Raw genomic sequence first — 25557 nt, forward strand, 5'->3', positions numbered from 1 at the left:
GGAATTGAGATTGTCAAGCTCAGAATTTCTACATTGATTCTAACTCAAAAGTATAGCCTCAGTCAACCTTACCAATGTCTCCTGGTGTTGTTTGAAAAGAATGTAGATGCCAGCAGAAGGAGATTACCTTCTCAGAATCTCCTTGAGCCTTTTCTTTCTGGAAGGGATCATCCGTATCACTGAGTCCTGCTTTCATCTTATGCATGAAATGCTGAGGCCCAAAGAAGGGGAAATGATTGGTCAAAGGGTAAAGAACGATTTAACATCTTCTGACTCAGTCACCCAGTATGTCTAACAGTGGTCAACACCGCAGAACCTCATTTCTGACCGGGATGTGTATACACAGGTGTCCTAAAGCTGCACGCTTGTTCTCTTGTCTTTGCCCATTCCAGAACTGTTAGTCAATTATTTTAGCTTCCCATAGAAGTGATGGGTCGTTTATGAGAAGTACTTCATTAACCTCTTTTTCTTTGTTAAAGGTTGCCAAGCTTACTCATGCTATTTCCATTTTTACTGAAGGCATCTTAATGATGAAAACAACTTTGGTCGGCATCATCAAGGTAATGGCCTTAATGCTGGCCTTTGTGGCCCCGTAGTAAGAGTCTTCGTCCTTTGGATTATTGCAGAATTTATCCTGTGGGGGTAGTGTTACCATCTTATGCCTCTCGCTGTTTCACATGCAGCTTTCACATCTTCACCTTACTCATTTATTGACAGAGGAAGAGACAGCATTATAATCCTTATTTTTCATAACACCCAGGAGTTCCTTAACTCTAATAAAAATCTGTTTTATTGAATTTTTGTAATAACAAAGAAAACAAAATAGTTCAATTCCCTTAGGCAAAGTAGCTTGCTCAGTCACTGTTTCTCCCCTCCCTGCCTGCAACCTTTCTTTCTTTTTAGTATTTTTATACGGCACCCCAGGTGCAGAGAGCCGAGATCATTGTACCCCTCTGACCACAGGCCGTTGCCATCACTGATGCATGCAAGCTACTCTCTTATTTTTTTTCTTTCTCTTCTCCTGGATGCCCACGCCCATTCCCATGCCCCATAACATCCACTCTATATGTTTGATTTCTGTCCATAAATATGCAAGTATCCTTATTTTTAGCAAGTGGTGTTATTTTATGTATGCACATGGTTTTGTCATTCTTTTTACAACTTTTCTCACTAGTTACTGCTTTGAAGTTAATTTATGTTGCTGTGGATCTGGTAGTTGGTTACTTCTTACTGCTGCAGAGAATTCCACCTTTTACTTAACTGTTCCCCAGGGCACAGACACCTATGCCACTCATTTTCACACCTGTGCTTCCTGTTATCATAAACAATGTCAAGATGAGCATCTCTGAACATGTTCCTAGCACAGACCTGTGTAAGAATTGCTCTGAAATCTGCTTGCCCAGGAGTGGGTCACTGAGTCTTAGGGCACATTTGTACTTAATTTGTCTCAATAATGCCAGAGTGCCTCCTCACATGACTTGTTTCCTGTGTATCTTCCCCCATTTTTGCCAATACTTGCCATTATCCACTTTCTAATTTTTGTTCTCCAAAGGGGTCTAAGGTGGTATCTCATTGCGGTTTTAATTTGTAATCCTAAAATGACTAGTGATGTGCCCACTCACACAGTTCATGGTGCTTTTGTTCATTTTTCCATTTGTCTGATATCAGCAAAATCTTAACATTTCTGATTTTTAAAAAAATTTTCATCGATATAACATTTGTGTTAATGAAATCCAAGAAAATATAGGAAATGAACCTAAATAGAAACAGAACTTTACCATGTGGTTTCTGGAAATGTGTTAAAGAAATACCATTGTAGCCCTGGAATATTAATAGAATCTATTGAACATGCTTTAGGCCTGGTGCCAGTTTAATTCAGTTGATATTCAGAGAGTACACACACAGGTTATCCCTCCTAACTCATCCTTAAATGATGATACATCCTAGGACCAGGTTAGTCTTAAATGCAGAGTGACCGGTAGGATATAATAAAACCTAGTAACTAGCAAGAATTATCAAAGAAAGGATTGCTTAAGAAAAATGTAAATCTTTTGCCAGAATCTTTCAGATAATAAAAGCAGAGGGAATATCATCTTGACCTCATTCAAACTTAGTAGACTGTCTCTGCCAGTTTAACAACTCAGGGCTTTTTGTGGGATCCTGTGGCTTTTACTAATCTTTAACCTTTGAATGTTGAGGATCTATTTCAAACCCTTACAAAGAGTTTAAATTCACTTTAGTTAATATGACTTAAAACAAGTGAGATATACACAGGGATATACATATAATGTTCATTGTTAGATGTAGCCAAAAAAATAGAATTAACCTAGACATTTTATGAGTAAGAGAATGGCTAAATATATCATGGTGCATTCATATTGTGGATTGCTTTGCTGCCATTCAAAAGTAACTTGCCACTAGGAGATTTCCAAAACGTAAAGTGAAAAAAGCAATTGCAGAACAGATGTGTGTATGTATATGTATGTATTATGATCCCATATAGTTTTTTTAATTAAATATATTTAAGGACAAATACGTATATAAATTAATAGAGGAAGGTCTGGAGGATCCATATGAAAACTATTAACTGTTGTTAACCACAGAGGGTGTGGACAGAACTGTGAGGAAGGGGCTGTGTGAAGGGGTCTTTCCCTTCCCTGGGAGCACTCCACAGATTGGTGGAAGTCTAGGAAGAATTGGGTAGAGCCATTTAAGACCATGAGATTCATAAAACATTTAACTCTTTTCCACTAAATCTGTTTTTATAAGGAATATTTCTTTGGAAACTTCATGTTACTTCTTTGATTTTGTTCTCATTGACTATGTTTATTTATAATTTACCTTTCTCTTGTAAAATAGAGCACAGATGCTGAAAACTACAGAAACGATTATGTAGCTTGATTGGTTGTTATAAGGTAAAGACCACTCATTCTCACCACCGCTCAAGCCCAGAGATATAATTCAGCCAGCTCCCACCACAGGATCCTCCTCATGGGCCTTGACCTAATCCCAGTCTCTCTGTTTAGTTTTATTATCCAAAAATAAATTTCTAGACACTCTAGTTCACACTTGCCATTCAAAAAATATACGTCTTTTAAGGCTGATTTACTCCTCAGATTTCTCCCTCATTCCTTTCTTTCCTTACAATTTGTCTATTGAAGAACCCAAGGCCTTTGACCTGTTATTTCTACACAGTCTGGCTCTTACTGATTGCATGGTCATGCTGTAGTCCAACAGGTTCCTCTGGCTTTTGTATTTTCAGCAACTTTTTCATTCCAATTATCTTCCTTGAAATTTAAATATCATCAAACCCAGATGGAACACATCAATTGTCTTTATAACTTTTAAAATAATAGCTCTTGACAAATTTAAAAGTAAAACAAGTCTCAGGGAATTCAAAGGAGTGTGTTAAAACTATTTGATGTTTTATGGATTTGAAAGGAGACTGTTTTTTAGGGAATAACAAAAGCTTTCTCATTACAGAAAAAAAGAATCAGCAAAATAAGCTGTATAGTTAGATAGCAGAGTTGCCTTCCTATTTTATCTCCCTAATTACAAACAGCATCCCAAGAATGCTGAAAGAAAAGAGAATTGTTAAATCTTCAGAGTGGTCCAACCCCAAACTTGATTTTGCTCATATGACTATAGATGCCCTTAGATAACTTCCACAGAAGACATGTGCACTGAATTCAGATGCAGGCCCTTCAATCTACCACCTCCTTCTGGTGATGAGGCACTTTTAACTTTTAATGAAATGATTAAAATGTGAGGCAGTTTAAAACTTTCCATACCCACCATCTTTGAAATGTCATGTTGTAAAATTATCATGAATTTTACTGAGATAAACCAAGTCCTACAGAGGTGACAGGTTTTAATAATTCCATCCAAGCTGCACAAAATCAAAAAAGAAATCCTAACTGTCAAGTAATGAGATAGGAAAGTGCTCCCCTACGGATTCTGGAAACTACCTTTCCTCCGGATTTCTTCAGGACTGAGCTTTTCCTTCCTGGCATTTATTGCTTTTCGATTTGCACTTAGGTGGACCCAAAACAACTGCTGGAGGATGGAATAAGGAAGGAGCTGGTTAAGCGGGTGGCTTTTGCTCTTCATAGGGGATTGATCTTCAACCCTCGAGCCAAGGTACCAGATCACCAAAGTGGGTCTGTCCTTTCCCTCTACTCGGCTTGCAAAATGTTCTAGAACACCATTTTTAACTGTTATGAACAAGACCTTTCCTACCTTCTAACATATATCTACTATATCATGTTCAGTACAATCAATTGATATGCTTTTTGATCCTATATTATAATCCATTCATATTATAAGAAAATCCTTTTTAAAACCAGTCCTTTCCTTCACCTGTTGATCCCCAAGTTTAAGAATTAAACTGATGTTTATGATTCCGGGTTCCTTCTCATAGCGAAAAGAATTTGTTAAACCTAAAACAGATTGGCACTATAAAGGCTGTAATTTTTTCTTTTGCTTGATCTTTTTGGGAATATGGTCATTTTTCTCAAGAGAAAAAGAATAGGCCTGAAATTTACATCTAGAGTACCTTTCACGTCAGTAAATTCAATTTAAAATGTTTTAACTCTTAAGATTAGAGTCATCAAATGATATGAGAGAAGTCACTGACATTCAGTTTTTATACATTCTTTTATACGAGGCTTTCTTTCCAAATGAATGAAATCTATTCTTTGCTGGATGTCTGGCATAAATTACCATTCCTCCTAGATGAGGTAGGAAATGAGTATTTCCAGAGCTGTCCCAAACCGTCACTGCAGTCTCTCACTTGGGGTATCCTTTAAAGTCTAATGTAGGTATTAGGGGTTGACAGTCTATGCCAATATAATAGGTTTCTGTTTCTTATTTTGCACAGCCAAGTGAATTGATGCCAAAGCTGAAAGAGCTGGGAGCTACCATGGATGGGTTCCATCGTTCTTTTGAATACATTCAGGACTATGTCAACATTTACGGTCTGAAGATTTGGCAGGAAGAAGTATCTCGTATTATAAATTACAATGTGGAACAAGAGTGTAATAACTTCTTAAGAACAAAGGTATCTAAATAGATTTTAATATTCTTGACTCTATTTGTTACTTCTGACATGTCCCATACATGCCCCAAACCTCAGAAATGCCAACAACAAAGTTGATTTAAATAGTTACTAAAAATCAATAACCACTACACAGTCACGAATACCTTCAGAGTACCTTCAGGAGCTGTGAGGGTCACAGAAAAGTTTATATGACACCTCACCTCTCGGAATTTACTGTCCTAAGGAGAAAGCAGACTTAATTAAATGGCTTCAGAATGAAGCTGTCTGGTGTAGTCGTTAAAACTCGAGTGATCAGGAGTTCCAAAGACTTAGGAGGTCAGCTGGGTTTGATCAGAGTGTATACCTAAGAGCAGAATTGCCGGGTCATTTAGTAATTCTGCATTTAACTTATAAACCACCAAGCTGTTTCCCACAGTACCTGCACCATTTGTTCATTCCCACCAGTAGTGTCTGAGGGTTCTAGTTTTTCCACATCCTCGCCAACACTTGTTAATTTCCTTTTTTTATTTTTTTAATTATAGCCATCCCAGTGTGTGTAAATGGTATCTCATTGCGGTTTTGATCTGCATTTCCCTCATGACTAATGATGTTGAGCATCTTTTCATGTGCTTATTGACTATTTATATATCTTCTTTGGAGAAATGTCTACTCGTCCTTTGCCTATTTTTTTTGGGTTATTTGAGCACCAAATTCTTAAGTGTCACTGCTGAGAAGATTGATTTTTAGTTGGTAGTTAACAAGGAGCCACTCTGCAAGTTTTTAATTAGGTGACTGACATGATTCAGGTGACATTTTCAAAAGATTATGTATCTTCCAGCCTTATATTTTTGATTTTATTATTACATTGATACATGTTAACTTATGAGACAGAAGGCCAGAAATTCTTGTCTTTTTCCACTTCTCCTCAATCACTTCACTTTTTCACAGATATTTCTTTCTTTTATATATATTATATGTGGCATTTCTGAGAGGCTATTAATTAATACAATTTTTTAAATTTCTTCTTCAAAATCAAGGAACATTTATATTCACTGTTCATGCAATATTGTCTTTGTAAAACTATGTGGGAAAAGGATAAGTAGGTTACCTTATCAAAGATGTACTAAATATTTATGTTCTTGGGGTTCTTTTTTTTTTTTTTTCTAGATTCAAGACTGGCAAAGTATGTACCAGTCCACACATATTCCAATACCAAAGTTTACCCCTGTGGATGAGTCCGTAACATTTATTGGTAGACTCTGCAGAGAAATCTTGAGGATCACGGACCCAAAGTAGGTGTATCTGAATTCCACTGGGCTTTGAACGCCATGGACAGTGTCTCTAAACGTATATCACATCTACTTAGATCACACCCTTGTTCCTGCCACAGTTGGAGCCTTTCTAATGGGTTTATTAACTTCACTTTTTCTGAGACTGCATATTTTCCTCAGTGTGACTGAGGAAGACCCCAGTCCAAAGACATATAGATGTAAACAATTATAAGGTCTGTTCGGCCACCTCTTATTTTAGTCTATGCTTCTCTTGCTTTCCAGCTAACATTTTACTCACTTGGGTCTGTGGACTCTCTGGTTTATTAAAACTTTTAAAATCCCAAATTGCTCCTCTGTGCCTGTGTACCTATGACACACTCCTGCATTGCAGTCACTGGCTCTTGCACTTGCCAGCTCAGACCCTGACCTTTTAAGATGACCTCCTTGTTTCTTAGCCCCACCCAGGCACTTTTGCGTAAGGACCAGAATTTTTTTTTAATATTTATTTATTTGGTTGCACCAGGTCTTAGTTGTGGCAGGCAGGCCCCTTAGTTGCAGCACGTGGGCTCCTTAGTTGTGGCATGTGGGCTCTTAGTTGCGGCTCACCAGCTCCTTAGTTTCGGCATGTGAACTCTTAGTTGCGGTGCATGTAGGATCTAGTTCCCTGACGAGGGATCGACCCTGGGCCCCCTGCATTGGGATCAGAGAGTCTTATCCACTGCGCCACCAGGGAAGTCCCAGGACCAGCATTTCTTGAGCACTCACCTTGTGTACTCTTCCTAGCCCCTGGCACACATCCCTTCACTTACTCATCACAACAGTCTTAAGGGGTAGGCATTGTTATTCGTCCCATGTTAAAGACAAAGTAACTGAGGCACAGAAAAGCTCGATCACTTGCCCAGAAGTTAATAAACAGTGGACCCAGAATACACATCAGGTGCTCTGACTCCGGAGCCCAACTGTTAAAGCATGTGTCATTCAAGGGCAGACTTGCAGCAGTGACTCCCAGTTTATATACAGTCACATGGGTGAAAATCTCATATAATCAAAACAGCCCTGAGAATATTTCAGGTGGGCACCACAGTGGAGGCTTGACGCTGCCTGTCTCAGAAGTCCAGCTGAGCTCGTTTTCCTCATGTTTTTTCAGTTGAGCCTCTGATGAAGCAGTTGGTACTAAGCCCAACCAAGGGGAAAGCAGGCTCCTGCCTGCTGTCTTATGTTCACCCCTGGGCCGTGCTTGCTCAGTCATTCCGCCTGGTGTGGTTACCCAGGGAAAGATGGTTTCTCTTCTTTTTCAGTTCAGCTGTGCGTGCATAGTTGACTTTGTGTAAGTTAAATGCCCTTATCACATGTCTTCTTTTATACTACCTTCAAATTCAGGCTGATTTTGTCTCTCGAAACTTATGAAGCTTGACAAACCAGATGTCGCCTTCAGCAGAAATGAGTTCTGTCTATGCCTCATGGGCCAGAAAGTGTAAATGATCCGAAACGCTTTGTGACTCCTCTTGGGCACCCATGGGTTGATCACCGAAGCCCTCCTAGAAACTGTCTGCCTAACTCACTTAGTGCCGTGTTAATACTGGCAGAAAGGATTAAGCATGATTGGGATTTCCATGTCATATATGATTTCATCATCAAAATTGGGAGCCTCTCAACTGACGCATTCAAAGTGCCAGCACTGAGTGGTGGAAGCAGGACACTTGGAAGCCTGAAAGTAGGCTCTGGCTCTGGAAGTCATCTTGTTCTTCCGTTGACTTCCAAATTTAAAATCCCCTAGCTCCCGAGCCCCTTTTAATTCCCTCCCAAGCCTCATTTCAGTAAAGATATGTATTGGCTCTTAGGATTGGGGACATATCATTTTGTGGAGGCTGTTGAAGGTAGAGGCTGGGACTCCACCCCAGACCTACCCAATCCAACTCTCCAGAAACGGGATCTGGGCGTCTGTTTTTTAACATGCTCTACCAGTGATTTAAGGTCCCTATGCCAACATTTGAGAACCATTAAAATGGTGGTTATGGGCATGGTGTTGGAAGCGTCGGTTATTTCATCTATAAAATGAAGGTCAGACAGCTCGTACATCACAGCTATTCTGAGGATGAAGAGTGAGCGCACGGAAAGGCCTTGGCCCAGCGCCTGACACATAGGAAACGCTCGGTACATGATTTTGGTTGTTATCATTGCCATCGTCACACTCCTGGGTCTAAAAGGGGATCGCTGGTCAATGACCAGAACTGGGAGGAAAGAGGAAATGGCTTTGTCATCATAGTCTCAGATGTGAGGACACAAGGATTCAAAGTTCCTTTCTTACCAAATTGGAAATGACACAAGACTCTGTTTTGTCCCTAGTCTCTGGATATTTAAAGAAAGACCCTCCAGAGAGACAACGGGGCTCTAAAGCCTTCCAGCCTGATGGCCGAATCTAGCCTTGTCCTCAAGACATGACTCCAAACAACAGCCCAACCCAGTGGAATGAAGCGGTCAAGCTGGTGACATAGCAAGGGCAGGAAGAGGTGATTTAACTGAATTTTGCCTTCCTGGCCCAGTGAACGTTCACCATGAGATGTCTTGGGTGCCTAGATGCAGAGGTTATTAAAGCGCAAATCATGAAACCATTGTTCTTCCCATCCAGTGCCCCTAATCCTATTGCATCCCACATCCCTTCAGGATGAATTCTGAGCTGCTTTTGGGTTTTGAGTTTGTTTTGTTTTTGTTTTAGAACGACATGCCACATTGACCAGCTGAACACTTGGTATGATATGAAAACCCATCAAGAGGTGACCAGCAGCCGCCTCTTCTCAGAAATCCAGAACACCTTGGGGACTTTCGGTCTGAACGGGTTAGACAGGCTTCTGTGCTTTATGATTGTCAAAGAGTTACAGGTGAGCCTTTTGGCATTCATGCGTGTTTTCTTCTACCCCGGCGGAGAAGAGAGTAGATGGTTTAACCTTTCTTTTGTGCTTTCCTAGACTGATATCAGGCATGTATATATGACTCCTGTTAAATAGATAAGAACTGAGAATAAACTGGAGTTTCTTTGGCCAGCACAGTATTTTTTTTTTTTTTTTTTTTTTATAAATCAAATTTTGTAAGTAGTGTTTTAAATCTAGACTACACAGAAAGTTTTTTTTTTTTAAAGTAACTTTTTTTTTTTAAATTAATTAATTAATTTATTTATTTTTGGCTGTGTTGGGTCTTCGCCTCTGTGCGAGGGCTTTCTCCAGTCATGGCGAGCGGGGGCCACTCTTCATCGCGGTGCGCGGGCCTCTCACCATCGCGGCCTCTCCTGTTGCGGAGCACAGGCTCCAGACGCGCAGGCTCAGCAGTTGTGGCTCACAGGCCTAGTTGCTCCGCGGCATGTGGGATCCTCCCAGACCAGGGCTCGAACCCGTGTCCCCTGCACCGGCAGGCAGACTCCCAACCACTGCGCCACCAGGGAAGCCCCCAGCACAGTATTTTTATGGGTGGACTGTTCTTGTGAATTTCATCTTGGGAACCAGCAGCCCCTCCTAACGGGGTGTTTCTGATGGGAACCGGAAGTTGCTGCTTCCCCATCATCCTATTTGTAGCATTGTGTGAATGAGGCTAGTTTGTGTTCTACATAGCATTTTAGTTAACTGGAGTATTTATTCATTATGTTTTGCTCTTCGATCATGCCTTCTTGTTTTAGAATTTCCTCAGCATGTTTCAGAAAATTATCTTGCGAGACAGAACTGTGCAGGATACTTTAAAAACCCTCATGAATGCCCTCAGCCCCCTAAAAAGCATTGTAGGTAAGTGTTCTAAAACGAGGCTGAGGTAGAGAGAACTCTGTAGCCTTTCCAAAGTTACTAAATAGAAAAATCATATTTTAACCTTTCAGCAAATTCGAATAAAATTTATTTTTCCGCCATTGCCAAAACACAGAAGATATGGACCGCTTATCTGGAAGCTATCATGAAGGTATGTCGTGGGAGAGAGGGGAGAAGCAAGGCTATGGTTTTTTAATTATTATTTTCTTGTAACTTGGTTGCCCAAAGAAAGCCACTCTTCTTTCTTTGGCCATCAAAACAAAAACACAACACTTCAGTTTGTCATTATTTCTAAGTTCTTTTGATCTTTGGCTGTTCTTGACTGTGCTTTTCGTTGGCCTATTTATTGTTTTTCTTTCACTGAAGAAAACTTTCATTTTGAAGTGACTTTTGGCAAGAGGTGCTTTCACAGAAGGAAATAGAAGTTTTCCTCCCTCAGCTATACTCCATCCTTATGTTACAAGTTCATTAATGAGCTGCTGTCAGTTTGCCACCCTAGTCTGGACTGGCCTGCGTCTCACCTCTGTAGGAAGCCAAGAGAGATTACAGAGATGCTTAGAAGAGGCTTCGGAGGTTTCCCAGTGACTATTATGGACCACTGTTAGTTGTATCAATAATTGCTGGTAATTCAGTAGTAGCCAAGTCTTGTGTCTAAATCACTGATCTTTACATAAAACCCCCAAGGACCAATTTGTCTTTTTGTCTTGAATTAGGGAACCTGCAGTCACTAAATGGGCATAATAACCTGGAATAGCATGGAAATACTTGTGCTGTTCAACAGTGACAGCAGCCACTATCCACATGGAGCTGTTGGGCGCTTAGAACGTGGCTTGTGGGGAGTGAGGGCCTGAATTTCAAATTTTATTTCATTTTAATCGTTTAAATTTAAACAACCACAGGCAGCCAGTGGCTGCTGTCTTGGTCAGTGCAGCTCTAGAGAAATCACAGAGAAAGAGTGACAGTCCAAAGCTCTCTAATAGGCGAACAAATAGGTAGAATGAGCTTATCACCTCCTAGGCTCCTTAACCTCTCCAGGATCTTATTTAAATAAGAACAAGTTACATAAAACTGCCTTTATTTCTGTTTCCATTTCCAGATTGGTATTTTCTAGGGAATCCTTGACATAGAGTATCTAGAATTAAGCAAGGAATTATATGGGCAGATACAAGGTTGGAGGGACATTTTTGAGTGGCCTGGAAGAACCCACTGTTTTCGTGGCCTTGCCCTATTCCGATTTTTAAATAATAATAGTTTTCTATTAATAAAAGATTTCTTACTTACAAATAACATTTTTTTGGATTGACTTTTATTTTCTTGACATAAGTAGAATAGCCTCGTAAGAACAGTGGTCGAAGGTAGTACATTCGAGGTCGTTTGACACTTTTAACTGTTATAAGCTCCATTTATCTAAATGATACCTTTTCTTCACTCTTAGAGAAGACCATTTTTTTTCTTTCCTTTCTCTGCTCCCAACAACTCAGAGGAAATGTGTTCGTATCTTCTTTATTGTTGCCGTCATTACTAAACAACCTCCCTTCCTATTCCTCCTCTCCCCTTTGCTAATCTTTTAGGGATAGCTTTTCTAGAAAAGAAAAGGAATTTACTGCATAAAAAGTTAGGGTATACTGTTGACTTTATGATACCAACAAATTGAACTTGTCACAGCCAGCTGAACTCTTACCTCAAACTGACCCAAAGATAGTTCCCTAACACCTGACAGTCGCCATGGATACCTCCAAATATCCTTTATGCTCATCACTACTTGGAAATTACAATGGTTGATCCACCATGTTAGCATAACTCCAGGTCACAAATCCATTCTTTTAATAGCTTGCGAATTACATTTTGTTACAATTGGCTTCCATTGTTATCCTGTATGTTTTTTGTTTTTTGTTTTTTTTTAAAGATTTATTTTTTTATTGATTGATTGATTGATTGATTGCCACGTTGGGTCTTCACCTCTGTGCTAGGGCTTTCTCCAGTTGCGGCAAGCGGGGGCCACTCTTCATCGCGGTGCGCGGGCCTCTCACTATTGCGGCCTCTCTTGCTGCGGAGCACAGGCTCCAGACGCGCAGGCTCAGTAATTGTGGCTCAGTTGCTCCGCGGCATGTGTGATCCTCCCAGACCAGGGCGCAAACCCGTGTCCCCTGCATTAGCAGGCAGATTCTCAACCACTGTGCCACCAGGGAAGCCCCCTATCCTGTATGTTTTATTTCGTACATTCAAAAGAATTATTCTGAGACAGTGTCCATAGTCTTCACTAGATTCCTTAAGAGGTCCAAGGTGCCAACAAAAGGTTAAGAACCTCTGGATTCGGGGTTATCATTGTTAGAAGGGCCTTCTTGGAAGATTGTATGTAGATTATTTTATTACCTAGACTATTTCTTGATCTGTAATCCTGAGTGATGTAGACAGGCTTTTATTGACCGAATATTAGAGTGAAAGGACATCCTTAGGACTTGAGAAATTTCAGTTTAGGACAAATAAAGGAAGTAGGGCTTCTCATTAGTGGCTACTGAACATGGAGAATTTATTCCAAAAGATCAAAAATAGAGCTTCAAAACACACACCTTTAATCCATGGACAACTGAGCATTAATGGATCACTTTGTAAACTGTTAGATGTCAGGGCTATTTTGAAGTTGGTGTACAGGAATCTCTCCAGACATTTCTTGAAGGGTCCTCTGCTCCATTAGGGATGATGCTGGCCTTAGCCATAAAGCCAGTCCAGGAAATCCTTGAATTTTTCTTGAGAATGTTGTGATCCTTCCAATAAAAAATTGTCATCTTTTTGTTTGTCTCCTCACTATCACTTTGAAATGCTTATGTATTTTACCTGTTCTTTCTCTTGCTTGTTCACAGGTTGGGCAGATGCAGATTCTGAGACAGCAGATTGCCAATGAATTAAATTATTCGTGTCGGTTTGACTCCAAACATCTGGCAGCTGCTTTGGAGAATCTCAATAAGTAAGTGCCAGCATTTGAAACAGCCAGCTGTGGGCCTGGATTGTTCATCATCAATTAGCATTCCAGTTTCTTGTTCAATACCTACTCTTTTAAGTTCTTCTTGAGTGAGAATGCTCTCTGAATTTATAGGCTTTCTTCCCATGGGTAATCAAATCTGTCTTGGTCTGTCTCTCCCTTTTTTTTTTTTTTTGATAGATTCGTTTATTCAGCCAACATATATTGATCACTTAATACACACCAGACACCATGCTAGGTACTTGCACAGATTGAGAAGGCAGTTATTACCAAAATCCACACCTGGCTTTCCACAGGTCTGAGTCACTAATTCTCCTGAGGGCGGGTGGAAGCGCACTGATGCCCAGGTGTGGCTGTGAGAACGCGTCCTGGTGCACAGCCGCACCCTTTGCCTCTGCAGCAGCTTGCTCTCATTTTGAGCCTCCTGCTTAAAGATAAATAACCTGTGCTTCTTGGTCACAAAGTCAGTGCTTCTGACAAAGTAGGTAGTGAAAATAGTTCAGTCAATTCATGAGACTTGGAATGGTGAAAGCATTTGATTTGGGTGAACTCCAAAAGCTAATGTAATTCTAGGTCAAATTTTCCATTTATAACCAATCACAGGTATGGAAATTGAGAATTAGAAGGATCAAGCCCTTGTTTTACAGATGAGGACACTGAATCCCTGGAAGATCATAGCTTGTATTAACTGTTGTCTAGATTCATTTTATCTCTAATGTTTATCACTGTTGTTTTGGTTTTTGTTTTTTTTTCCCTTCATCTAGGGCTCTCCTAGCAGATATTGAAGCCCACTATCAGGACCCTTCACTTCCTTACCCCAAAGAAGATAACACACTCTTATATGAAATCACAGCCTACCTGGAGGCAGCTGGCATCCACAACCCACTGAACAAGGTTAGCGATTAAAATGTATGATGGTGCGTTGGGGGACAGGGTGTACCTAAGGCGATCTGGCCCAGATCACTGTGCTCAGGTACTGGGAGGACCTGGTTCCCATCCTGGAGCCTCCCTTCTCTTGTGTTCCCACCCTTTCTGGGTTCCCGTTTCCCACGTGTAACACGAGGATGATCACACCTTCCCTGCCTGACTCGGGGCTGTGGGAATCAAGTGATACAGTGTTTGTCAGAACTCGTTGAAAAGTGAAAAGTGCTATATCTATAGGAGATTCGTTTTAGGTTTCTCTGCGGTTTGGTATTTGAATTGCAACTAAATGGTGGCATTGATCCTTCTTGCCCAAAGATACTTCCCTCTGTGGCTGACAGTAATCACAATCACGGTCTGGGGCCACAAGTTCTTTTCTGCAATTCTGATCTCCATAAACCTCTGAGAACTGAAAGTTTTTTCCACAAGTTGGTGCCAGATCTCACTTGGTGCCAAAACCTGTCCCAAACTGACTTGAGGCTGTTTATACTCCTGTGAATTTTCATGTTTTGATGCCGAAATACTGATAACTTTCATTACAGGTTGTTACCCTAGACTCTATATTACCTTTCTAAAATCTTTATTGTCATATGAAATTGTGAAATCTATACAGTCCCCTGGGTTTGGGGTAAAAAATTATGAACCTAAATAGCAGCTAACGTTTTGTAATTACGTGCCAAGCACTGTGTTAACCCCACCGTGGGTGCTGTCACTTGATCTCAAAGCGGTCCCATTAAATGCGCCCTTGTTGGGGGAGGGTCCTGAGGCTCAGAGGTTGATAGCTTCCCAGGGCTCCACACTAGCCAGCGACGGAGCCTGGCAGTCTGACCAGAGCTGGCGCTCCTGGCCAGGATGCCACCCCACCTCCCAGGGAACCAGTCCGACTGGGAGGAGGGAGGCGGCTGGGAGTGTTCTGACTGTGCTTCCTGCCCCGTGAACGGGGATGATGCTGCGTCCAGACACTGCCGTGCGGCCTTGCCTGGGGGAGAGCCGCCGGCCAGAGAGACACCTGCGTGCTCTCTGCTTACGCGCTGCCACGCGCTGCTATGTGGCTCTTTCCTTCCTTCTTTCTCCCGCTTTCTCTTCCCCTCCCTCTGCCCTCCTTCCAGCTTTGCCTTGACTTTCTTGCTCATCGCCTTTTTTTCCCCTCCTTTTGTTGCTGACATGAACAGGATTCAGGGGGGAGGTAACTGCTAATCTCTAAGCAAAATTGTTCCCATCCCAAAAGGGCTAATTGTCAAGTGGGTATCTGTGTTTGGTGGGGGAACGGTCAGTGGTGTTAAATAAAACTCTGAAGGCAGCAAGTTAATGGAACCATCCTAGTTTTCAGTAGTCAGAAGAGCAAACTGAAATAAAATGGCAGCTTTCCATTTGAAAATGTGTTCTGTGGTATTGTGTGATGTGAAGAAACCATCTCTTCCCTTTCTCTTTCCAGATATACATAACAACAAAGCGCTTACCCTACTTCCCGGTTGTCAACTTTCTATTTTTGATCGCCCAGTTGCCAAAACTTCAGTACAACAAAAACCTAGGTACTGTATGACATTTATTCTTTGCAATAAGAAACAATAACGGTAGATTAACATCTAACCAAACAACTCTTGGTATAGAATGCTATGTCACACATGAGGTCTTTCATAGTTAATTGCGTGTTTATAAAATCCGTGTCTTTGGGCCTCTGAAATATGATGCAGACGGTGGATTTAATATCAACCAAGTATAATCCACCTTTAATTTACAGTGGCTGATTATCCAACTTGTAAAATGTGTGGGACCTTTGCTTCTCTCTTTTCTTTAAGGAGCTGATTATGGTGGGAAAGAAACTTCTTTTTGGTTAATGTCCTATTCTTTCAACAAGTGTCATGTGCCTACTGTGTATCTGGAACTTTGGTATGAAGAGTAAAAATATAGTTACATACAGGAGACTAATCCAGGGATATCTAGTACTTTATTTTTGAAAATACTTGATACAAACAATAGATAACAAAGGCTATCAGTATATTCGTCCTGTCCAAGAATATAACCCAATGTTTTTTTGTCATTGACTTTATCTTGAACATTTTTATAAGATTCCCGGGTATTTCCTCTGTCTCCAAACTTTATATCTAAGTAGAATTTTTTAGAGTCTGCTGTAGAGTTTAATTTACTTTAAAAGTATTGTAAGAGCTTTTCCATGAATGTAACCATATACTTTTTTTAACCAGCAATTCCAAAATATATTTCTTCCTTCAAGTATTTCCCTTCCTATTCCAAAAGGTTTTTTTTAGGATAAAGATGTGGATTCTCTATAAGGTTTTTATTCCCTCATTCAAAAAGATTCCTTGATTCCAGACACAGCCCCAATAACAATACCTGTTACAGCCACAGAATGCAGGGCATGGTGGCGCCCAGAAGTCCTTGCCATAAGAGGGAGGGAACACGTGTGTTTGGATTCTGGCTTCATGACTTATCACCTGTGTGACTTTGGCCAAGTTACTTAACCTCTCAGGCCAATCAGATTTCAAAAATACCTATGACAGTACCTCTCACAGAGCAGGTGCTTATCTGATGCTGGATCCTTTTCTGTATGTTGGTCAAAATCAATGTAAAGAACCATCCCAAGATGGACTTAAAAGTTCATCTCAAGATTCAGAGATTCATGACCTCCCTCTCTTGTCCCTGTGTTATTACAAAATAAGAATATATGCTTCTTTATAATGGTGAATTGTCAGTGCATGAAGATACCTTGTTTTCATTAAGATGGTTTGTTCAGTGGTCTCGTTCTTAGGTAATATTTCTTTCATTGCATGTATGGTTAAGGTCAGGCTCCTTGATTATACAACTGCTTATGGGAAGGAAACATGTCACTATTCCAATGGGATAGTGATAGTGGAAGATCAGAATTCCCAGATCTTTAAACAAAACAAAACAAAACAAAACTGTTAAGTGTCTTAGAAATGTATCTATATCTGACTACAGGTTTTTTTTTTTTTAATATTTATTTATTTATTTTGGCCGTTCTGGGTCTTAGTTGCAGCACATGGGATCTTCATTGTGGCATGTGGGAACTTTTTAGTTGCGGCATGCAGACTCTAGTTGTGGCATGCTGACTTCTTAGTTGCGGCATGTGTGCGGGATCTAGTTCCCTGACCAGGGATCAAACCTGGGCCCCCTGCATTGGGAGCGTGGAGTCTTACCCACTCTACCACCACGGAAGTCCCCTGGCTACAGTTCTTTTCATGAATTAGGCTGATGTGTTAAGTCGGGGATCAAATTAAAGAAAAGGACTGAGGAAGGAACATCAGCATGTTTGTGGACCCTAAAAACATTTATTTAACCTTGTAAGCATTGTTCTCAAGACTGATCTAAGAAACGCACTCCTGCTTTGGTCTGTCTTTTAAGGAAGAATCTCTGTGGTGCTCATTCAGAGGAAGTTTTTGTTGTAAACATCACTTTTGTTCTCCACCTGGAAAGGACTATTTCTCCATGTTCTGAGTATGGCTAGAGCCTTTTACAGTGGGCACTGAGTAATTTGGAATTGCCAAGGCCTGGGTTAGGTAAATCAAGATAACTTGTTTTGGCATCTTAAGTAAGTTTTTCCAGTCTTCACAAAAACCCAAATATGGGATCTGTGTGTCTGTCTGACCAGTTTAACTTTCTAATCGACTGCCAATCCTTTTCGCAAAGTGGTTGTACCATTTTACAACCCATCAGCACTTGGCCATCTCAGTCTTTTTAATTTTAACCATTCTAATGGGTGTGTATGATATCTCATTATAGTTTTAACTTGCCTTTCCCTGATGATTAATGATGTTGAGCACTTTTTCAAGTGCTTTTTGGCTGTTCTTTATATCTTTTTTGTTTGTTTGTTTCTTTATATTTTTCTTTGTTAAGTGTCTGTTCAAGTCTTTTGCCTATTTTTAAATTGGGTTGATTGCTTTTTTTAAAAATTAATTAATTAATTAATTTTTATTTTTGGCTGTGTTGGGTCTTTGTTGCTGCGCGCGGGCTTTCTCTAGTTGTGGCGAGCAGGGGCTACACTTGGTTGTGGTGCACGGGCTTCTCACTGCGGTGGTTTCCATTGTTGCAGAGCACGGGCTCTAGGCACGCAGACTTCAGTAGTTGTGGCATGCGGGCTCACTAGTTGTGGCTCGCGGGCGCTAGAGCACAGGCTCAGTAGTTGTAGTGCACGAGCTCAGCTGCTCCGCAGCATGTGGGATCTTCCAGGACCAAGGCTCGAACCCACGTCCCCTGCATTGGCAGGCAGATTTTTGACCACTGTGCCACTAGGGAAGTCCCTGATTGCTTTTTTATCGCTGAGTTGTAGGAGTTATTTATGTATTATGGATACAAGTCCTTTTTTGATATACATGTTGTGAATTTTTTTCTCACAAAATGACTTACCTATTCATTTTCTTACTGGTGACCTTAATGAGCAGAAATTTTTAATGCTGATTATGTCCAATTTATCCGTTTTTTTCTTTATGATTAGTCCTTTCTGTATTCTAAGAAATCTTTGCCTACCCCAAAGGCACAGAGATATTGTCCTATGTTTTTTTCTAGAAACTTTGTACTTGTAGCTTTTACAGTTGAGGTCTGTGGTCTGTTTCAAATTACTTTTTATGTATAGTGTGAAGTAGGGGTCAAGGTTCATTTTTTTCCCCCATAAGGATATCCATTTTTAGCATCATTTCTTGAAAAGATTTCTCCTTCTCCATTAAATTGTTTGGATATTCATGGAAATTCAATTGATCCTTTAAGGGTGCGACTATTTCTGGATTTTCTAGTCTGTTCCATTGATCTATTTATCTATCCTTATGCCAATACTGTCTTGATTACTGTAACTTTATAATAAGTCTTGAAATCTAGCAATGTAAGTCTTCCAACTTTTTTTTTTTTTTTTTTTTTAACATTGTGGTCTGTCTCCTGTTCCCCATACAACCATTCAGGCAGAAGGTCAAGGTCTCCAGATTTGGGCAGAAATCCTTAGTGAAAAGGCCAGCTTTGGCACTCACTCACTCACTTGACATATTTCCTTCTTCGACTGTCCTGATTTCTGCACATTCTTTTCTTGTGTAACATTTAACCTTGTATTTAAAGATACTTTTAAAATTTTATCCAGCATTTTGAATGTTTTCATTTAAGAGAGTAGTTCAAGGTATTTAGTATGCCATGCTGCCATTAACAGAAGCCGATTCTAGGTAATTTTTATTTCCTCATTTACATTTACCTATATCTTTAAATTTTTCTACAGTTGCATCCATTAATTATATAATCCAAAAGAAACAGTGATGGTAATTATAAAAATTAGTACCCATTTTAGGGTGTTGAATCCTTCAGACCACTAGAAACCTCCACCAAATCCTGGGCCTAATTCAAAATGTAATCCTGGATTATCATTCCCTCACATAATCATCTGCCAGTGATGACGTGGGCCCCAGACATTTTGACATTCACGAGCATTCATACTAAATGAATGTTGCCAAAGGCAAGCAGTTCACTTGGTGGTAATTTGTAATTTGTTGGTCCTTGCAGGCATGGTCTGCCGAAAACCTGCCGACCCCGTGGATTGGCCTCCACTCGTGCTGGGACTGCTCACCCTGCTGAAGCAGTTTCACTCCCGGTACACAGAACAGTTCCTGGCGTTGATCGGCCAGTTTATCCGCTCCACAGTGGAGCAGTGTACAAGGTACAGAAGGCCAACCAGGAAAAAATGGAATTGATGTTACAGAGTGGGCTGGGAACCTCTCATGGCAAATTCCTCTTATTATCCCCCTAGTAGAGACAGGAACTGACTGCTCACCTTGCTCTGTAAAGCAGGTCGGGGCACATCTCCTTGTTTGGGGCACTTAAAGGTGTGCCCATCCTTAGTCACTCTGCCGAGGAGCCCCGGGAGCACGCGCTGTGAATGAGTCATAACCACCGTCAGCAAGCTCCGTGGGGAAGGAAGTACAGGCCTGCCCCTCTGCCATCCTGGGCGCTGTGCTCAGACCTCAGTGAGCCCGTGTCCTGCCGCTGGGCCGCTGCCCAGGGACGGCTCCACCCTTCAGTGGCACGTCAGGGGGCACCTCGTGGGCAGCATAGCACGAGATCCTGGTGTGTAATGGAACAAATTGCTCGGAAGTTCCTACATGATATAAAGCTTGTAAACCTTTAGTTCTCCCCTCCCCCACCCCACAGGTGGCTTTTCTGGGATAGAAACAAGTTATTTGCATGAGATGCTGGGCCCTGAGTCTCCTTCTCTGCTACCCTAAAGGGTCAGCAGGCACCATGTGGTGAAGGCCCGTGTAGGCCGTTCAGAGAAGTTTAGATTCCATCCTCCGGGCTGTGTTCTGAAGATAGGCCAGCAATATCTGGCTTGCTGTGACTCAGGAGGAGGTGCTGTAGATTTGTCTCTTCTTTGGCTTCATTTAGTCATCTGTCGTTTTTTTAGTCTTTCAGTATTTTGACTGAGGGTCCACTGTGTACAAAGCAGTTAATCGATCCAGACTGTTCTCTGTTGCAGCCAGAAGATACCAGAAATGCCTGCAGACGTTGTGGGTGCCCTTCTGTTTCTGGAGGATTATGTTCGGTACACAAAGCTACCCAGGAGGGTAAGCAGTAGATAAAGAACAATGTTAATGCCCTTTTTGTAGAAAGATGGTATGAAGCATGGCCCTGGGCCCATGAGGAGTGAAGTCCAGGGGCTCATTCCCAGTGGACACTTCTGAGCCCCTCGCCCTGCTCTACCCCCGGCTCGGCTCTAAGATGTTCCCCCCGCTCCACGTGTTCAGTGCTCTGCGAGAAGACAGGGTTGAACACAGCTTCCTTCCTCTTCTCACCCGCTACCGCACCCTCCTCCGGTCTGCAACTCATCCTGTTCAGGAGGAGCTAAGATGGGCTCTCCAGGGGAGAATTCCTTAAGGGGTCAGGGTAGAGAATGATTGTGTGGTTTGTTTTTTCACCTCCACAATAACCTGGTTCCCACAGCAAGTTTGGCTAAGTTCACACCATGGTTGAAGTGCTATACAACCACCGTTTCCAAAAATGACAGATTACTTTCTACCTCCTAAGATACTCTTTTCTTTTCTCAGTAGTAATTCCACTTTGGTAAGTTTTAGCTGAGAGTGGAGAGCTTGACCCTGAAATATAAAAAAACCTTCAATAGATGCTGAAAAGCCATTCTGATTTTGAAAAATTAGTAGGTTAGGAATCAAAGTTACTTTTTTATAACAAAAACCAAAGATGATGCTTTTAAAATTAACTAGCAAGGTCAGACTTAATTCTAAATGCTACTGGCATTCTCATCAAGGTCAGGACTATAGTAGTTACGTGGTGATGCTGACTCTCACTGCTGCTTTTGTTGTACAGGTTCCAGACAACAGAATAGGAAATGCAAGATTTAAAACACACAATGAAGAGAAGACAAATTTGTTTTATTGAGAGTGAATTTGTCTTCCTTGAATACCCGATAGAAACTTGTGAAAAACTATTAAAACAATAAGAATTCAGAAAGTAAGCTGATTACATAATATACTAAGTAAATACACTAATCAATTCAAAAGTATAATGTGAAAAAGATCCTATTGACAGAATTAGCAAGGAAATAACATAGCCAGGAATAATAAACTCTGTAAGAAATATGAAAGAATATTTAGGAAAAAACTATAAAATTTTGAAGTCCATGTTTCTGAATGAGGAAACTCAAGTATTAGTTCTTTCTAGTTTATAATCTTATTGCAGTTATAACCAAAATCCCAGATAATGTTTATAACTTGGGGGGGGGTGAGAATTTTTTAAAATTTCATAGAACTTAGGCTAAAGTGGAATTTTTTTTAAAGATGATACTAAAACATATTATACTGTATATTAAAATACTTTTCTAAAACTACAAAAATCAAAATAATGTGGTCCTGGTATGAAACTCAGTAGATCTTCTGTTGACTAGAATGTGTAGCCTAGAAACAAACCCTAACACATACAACAGTGTATAAGGAAAAGTGGCATCTCAAATTAGGGGAGATAGGAAATATTAGTCAGTGGTGCTGGGACAGTTAGTTCATTATGTTGTTAAAAAATAGCAAGTTAGTCTCTTCACATCTTCCTTGTATCAAAATTGATTACAAATAGTTACCATGAAAAATGAAACCAATAAATCAGCAGAAGTTTTAGACAAATATGTATCACCTCTTAGAACATCCTATATGTAACACCAAAGGAGGAAGCCACAAAGGATTTAGAGATTTCATCTCTTGTAAGTGCTGAATGTAATGAAACAATTCTGTCAGATGTCTCAAATTTTTTTTTTTTAATTGGGAAAACTATTAACAAAAGAACTTTTTTTTCTAACTTACAGTATGCTCTTCTAGATCAATAAGAAAAAGATAACCAATCCAACAGGAAAAAAAAAAAATGGGAGTTTTCAGGAAACAGGCAGTTTTCAGGAAAAAGGAATACAAGTGGCCAGTAAACATTTGTGAAGATGTTCAACCTTACATTAAAGGGACATGAATCAAAATAACAGTAAAATTACTGTTTCCACCCATCATATGGGTAAAAAGTAAAATGTTGGGCCCCCAGTGCTTGGGAAAGTTTCAAAGAAATGGGACTTCTCAGTACTATCAATGGGAATGTAAATTGCTTATCTCTGGAGACGGCAATTTGACTTTATTTTAAAAAACTTTTGTAATATCTTACTGATCCCAGCAATTCCACTGCTAGAAATTTACCTGCTGGGTATATATGCAAAAGTTCACCAAGATGTACATGTAAAGATGTTGAGAACATAAAATTTAGCAGAGGTAAAGGACACAAGATTATGTGATTCTAGTTTTGAGTGTGTGTGTGTGTGTGTGTGTGTGTGTGTGTGTGTGTGTGTGTAAACGGGAAGAATTTGATACAAAATAATTAGGAGTTTTAGTTTTCTCTTAAGGAATGGAGATTAGAGATTATTCCTTTTTTATACTTCTCTACATTTGCTAAATTTCCTCTAATTAGCAGGTGATAACTTCATAGTCAGAAAAAAATTAAACACTGCTCTTAAAGACTACCAATTTACAGCACTTGGAGATCACCTAGTTCTACATTCCACCCCATTTACCCAGTCCCACCCCTCTGAGGGCTTCCCCAGCACAGTTAAGGAATGCTTGCCTTTGAGGGTCTTCCTCCTCTTCCCCCTCTGGCCTCAGCCACTTGCCAGATGTCCCGTTCTGGCAAGTGACTGAGGTTGGCCATCAGTTAATTATGAGGTGACCTGAGACTACTTCTTAGTACTTCCCAGAGGCATGTGCATCCTTGCAGATCCAAGTGCCTTTAACAGCCAAGGAGCTCACGTCTGGGGCGGGGTTGGGGGGACAGGGAGCTGTATAGCATCCCTTCAGATGTCAGCAGTGCCAAGAAATTAGACACCAGCAGTAGGACACCAGAAGCAGAAGGTGGCAGTTTCAGTTAGTGGTCCAGTATTTCCCTGTGATTCACCTTGCTCCAAAGGATGTCTTCATGTCTTTAATTTTCATATGGAAAAATTTGAATTGCTTCTTATAACACTATGAAACAGTTAACTCTTATTTTTTTTAGGTTGCTGAAGCACACGTGCCTAATTTCATTTTTGATGAGTTCAGAACAGTCCTGTGACTTTTTTTGACTTCTGCGTCTTCAGTGAAAGGATTATCCTTAAATCTTCCCACCGTCACTAAAATGAACTTGGAAATGAAAAGAAACCCAACTGCTCCAAGAACTGCATTTTTTCCCTTTATTGTGGGAAACATCAGACGTTCTGAGTAAGATGTATTTCACGGAACTAATTAATATAATTAATATTATTTAAATCATGGTATTATATGCAACTTATATCATGTAGAAGCAGAACACATTTTGTACTGCCTCTTATAAATGCTGAGTGTAATTGTTGTGTATAAATCCATTTAGTTTTATGTTCTAAAGAACTATTTGTGCAACTCCAGATTTTCAGTAAAATAGTACTGCCAGTACCCAAAGTCATCCTTCAGCCTATGATTCAAACACCACATATTCACCCTGCAAAAACCTTGTCTGGAAGGTAAGAGAGGAGCCCGGTAGGTCCAGTGTTGTGTCCATGGTCACGTCCACGACAGGCTGGCAGGCACATGGTGACAGACACACTAGTAGCGGATGCAGAGACCATGCAATCCGTGGACCACGTACCATGGAAGTTTGTTAATAATGTCTGAGGCTCAATGTCCTCTTCCAATCCAGATACCTTGGGGGTTCCCTGCAGCCCTTCTGTAGGACTCCCCAACTTCAGCTGCTCCTTCCTCAGCAAGCCCTGAGCCCCACCCCAAGTCCCCACCCCCTATTTTTTTTAGTAACAGCTTAGCCATTAGCTTTTAACTCTTCCAAAATCCTACATCACTTCTGAATGAAAATTACCCTGAAAGAGGGGCTGTCATCCTCTTGTGGCAATTTGGATAAGAGTAAGAAAGGTGTTTTAACTCTGACCGTATAGCTGTGTCCTCTGGAGAGGAGAGGAACAAGCGAAAACAAACAAAAAACACCCAGTATCTGAAATGTGCTTGACAGTCAGTTAGCAAGTAGTAAGAAAAGCAGCATTAATTTGTAGTGAGGAGGCAAAGCTTGAGTCCTGATTCTGCCACTAGTTAAACTTTGTCCCAAGGCAGCCTATTGGCATCATCTATAAAATCAGGGCTAATGATTTCTCTGGTTCCCTTCAGTTTTCTGATTTTATGATAAGTTATTTCTTTTGTCAGAAGGTCTCAAATCCTAAGATACTGGAGGAGAAAAAAAATGACTTTATATGCTTCATTTCACCATCATTGTAGAAAGGATTTTAAAAAGCATCTAGTCAGCAGAGGGAAGCAGAAGGCTTATCAGCCCAGCTTGGTGGAAACCCAGGGAGGAATTTTAAAAGTGAACTGAAAGTTGCCTGGCATGTAAGGAGTTTGGGAGTCTCACCCACCGAAGCTGACACATGAACTCAGCCGGTAAGTCTGTGGCCATCGTACGTCCACTTCTCAAAACTATCTTGCTGTTTCTCATTTGTAATCAGATGCACTGCAGTAACTGCATCAAGTGAGAGCTTTAATTCTCTGTGAAAATGTCCCCCGCAAAGAAAGCCAGCTGCTAATAAAAAGGCCAGATCTAAGAAAGTGTATTTTTAACCAGACAATTGAAGTGTACCATTTATCAGAGGGGAATTTCACAAAACCAAGCAAATGAGTCCACATACACTGTGCTAAAACAAGGCAAAGTGATCTGGCTAGTGAAAAATTTCCTCAACTGAAAAAATTTCAACTTAAAAGTTGAACAAGAGAAATGTTAATTATAAAAGCTTTATTTTATAAATAAAATTTTAGCCCTGATCATTAGAATCTGAAGTAGTTACTTAAAATTCCCGGTCGTATTTTACTGCTCTTTTAATGGAAGCAATTTACTTTAGTGATATTTGGGGATTTACTTAAGTCTCATGATACCCTTCTGAATGTCCATAATCTCTTCAAATGTACTGTAAACTCAGTAAAGTCTAACTGATTTTAAGGCATTATGCCAGATATTGCAAGTGCTTATTTGTTCATTCACTGTTTCTTGAAATAAGCCTAGCCTGGC

The 25557-nt window shown here is 40.5% G+C and overlaps 1 protein-coding gene across 1 annotated transcript in view; it reads left to right on the plus strand.

Annotated features, from left to right (window-relative positions):
* Positions 1–25502, plus strand: part of WASHC5 (WASH complex subunit 5) — a 56447-nt gene extending 30945 nt beyond the window's left edge. Inside the window, exons 17-29 of the mRNA XM_059901162.1 lie at positions 480–560; positions 4039–4140; positions 4880–5059; positions 6206–6330; positions 9026–9188; positions 9977–10079; positions 10169–10248; positions 12959–13062; positions 13842–13971; positions 15434–15530; positions 19513–19666; positions 20483–20570; positions 23533–25502. Of these exons, the coding sequence (XP_059757145.1) occupies positions 480–560; positions 4039–4140; positions 4880–5059; positions 6206–6330; positions 9026–9188; positions 9977–10079; positions 10169–10248; positions 12959–13062; positions 13842–13971; positions 15434–15530; positions 19513–19666; positions 20483–20570; positions 23533–23589 (1464 nt within the window). The 3' untranslated portion in view covers positions 23590–25502. The remainder of the gene's footprint in view (positions 1–479; positions 561–4038; positions 4141–4879; positions 5060–6205; positions 6331–9025; positions 9189–9976; positions 10080–10168; positions 10249–12958; positions 13063–13841; positions 13972–15433; positions 15531–19512; positions 19667–20482; positions 20571–23532) is intronic.
* Positions 25503–25557: the final 55 nt, after the last annotated feature.

The sequence above is a fragment of the Balaenoptera ricei genome, chromosome 17, assembly GCF_028023285.1.
Source record: "Balaenoptera ricei isolate mBalRic1 chromosome 17, mBalRic1.hap2, whole genome shotgun sequence".
In the NCBI taxonomy this organism is placed as follows: Eukaryota; Metazoa; Chordata; class Mammalia; order Artiodactyla; family Balaenopteridae; genus Balaenoptera; species Balaenoptera ricei.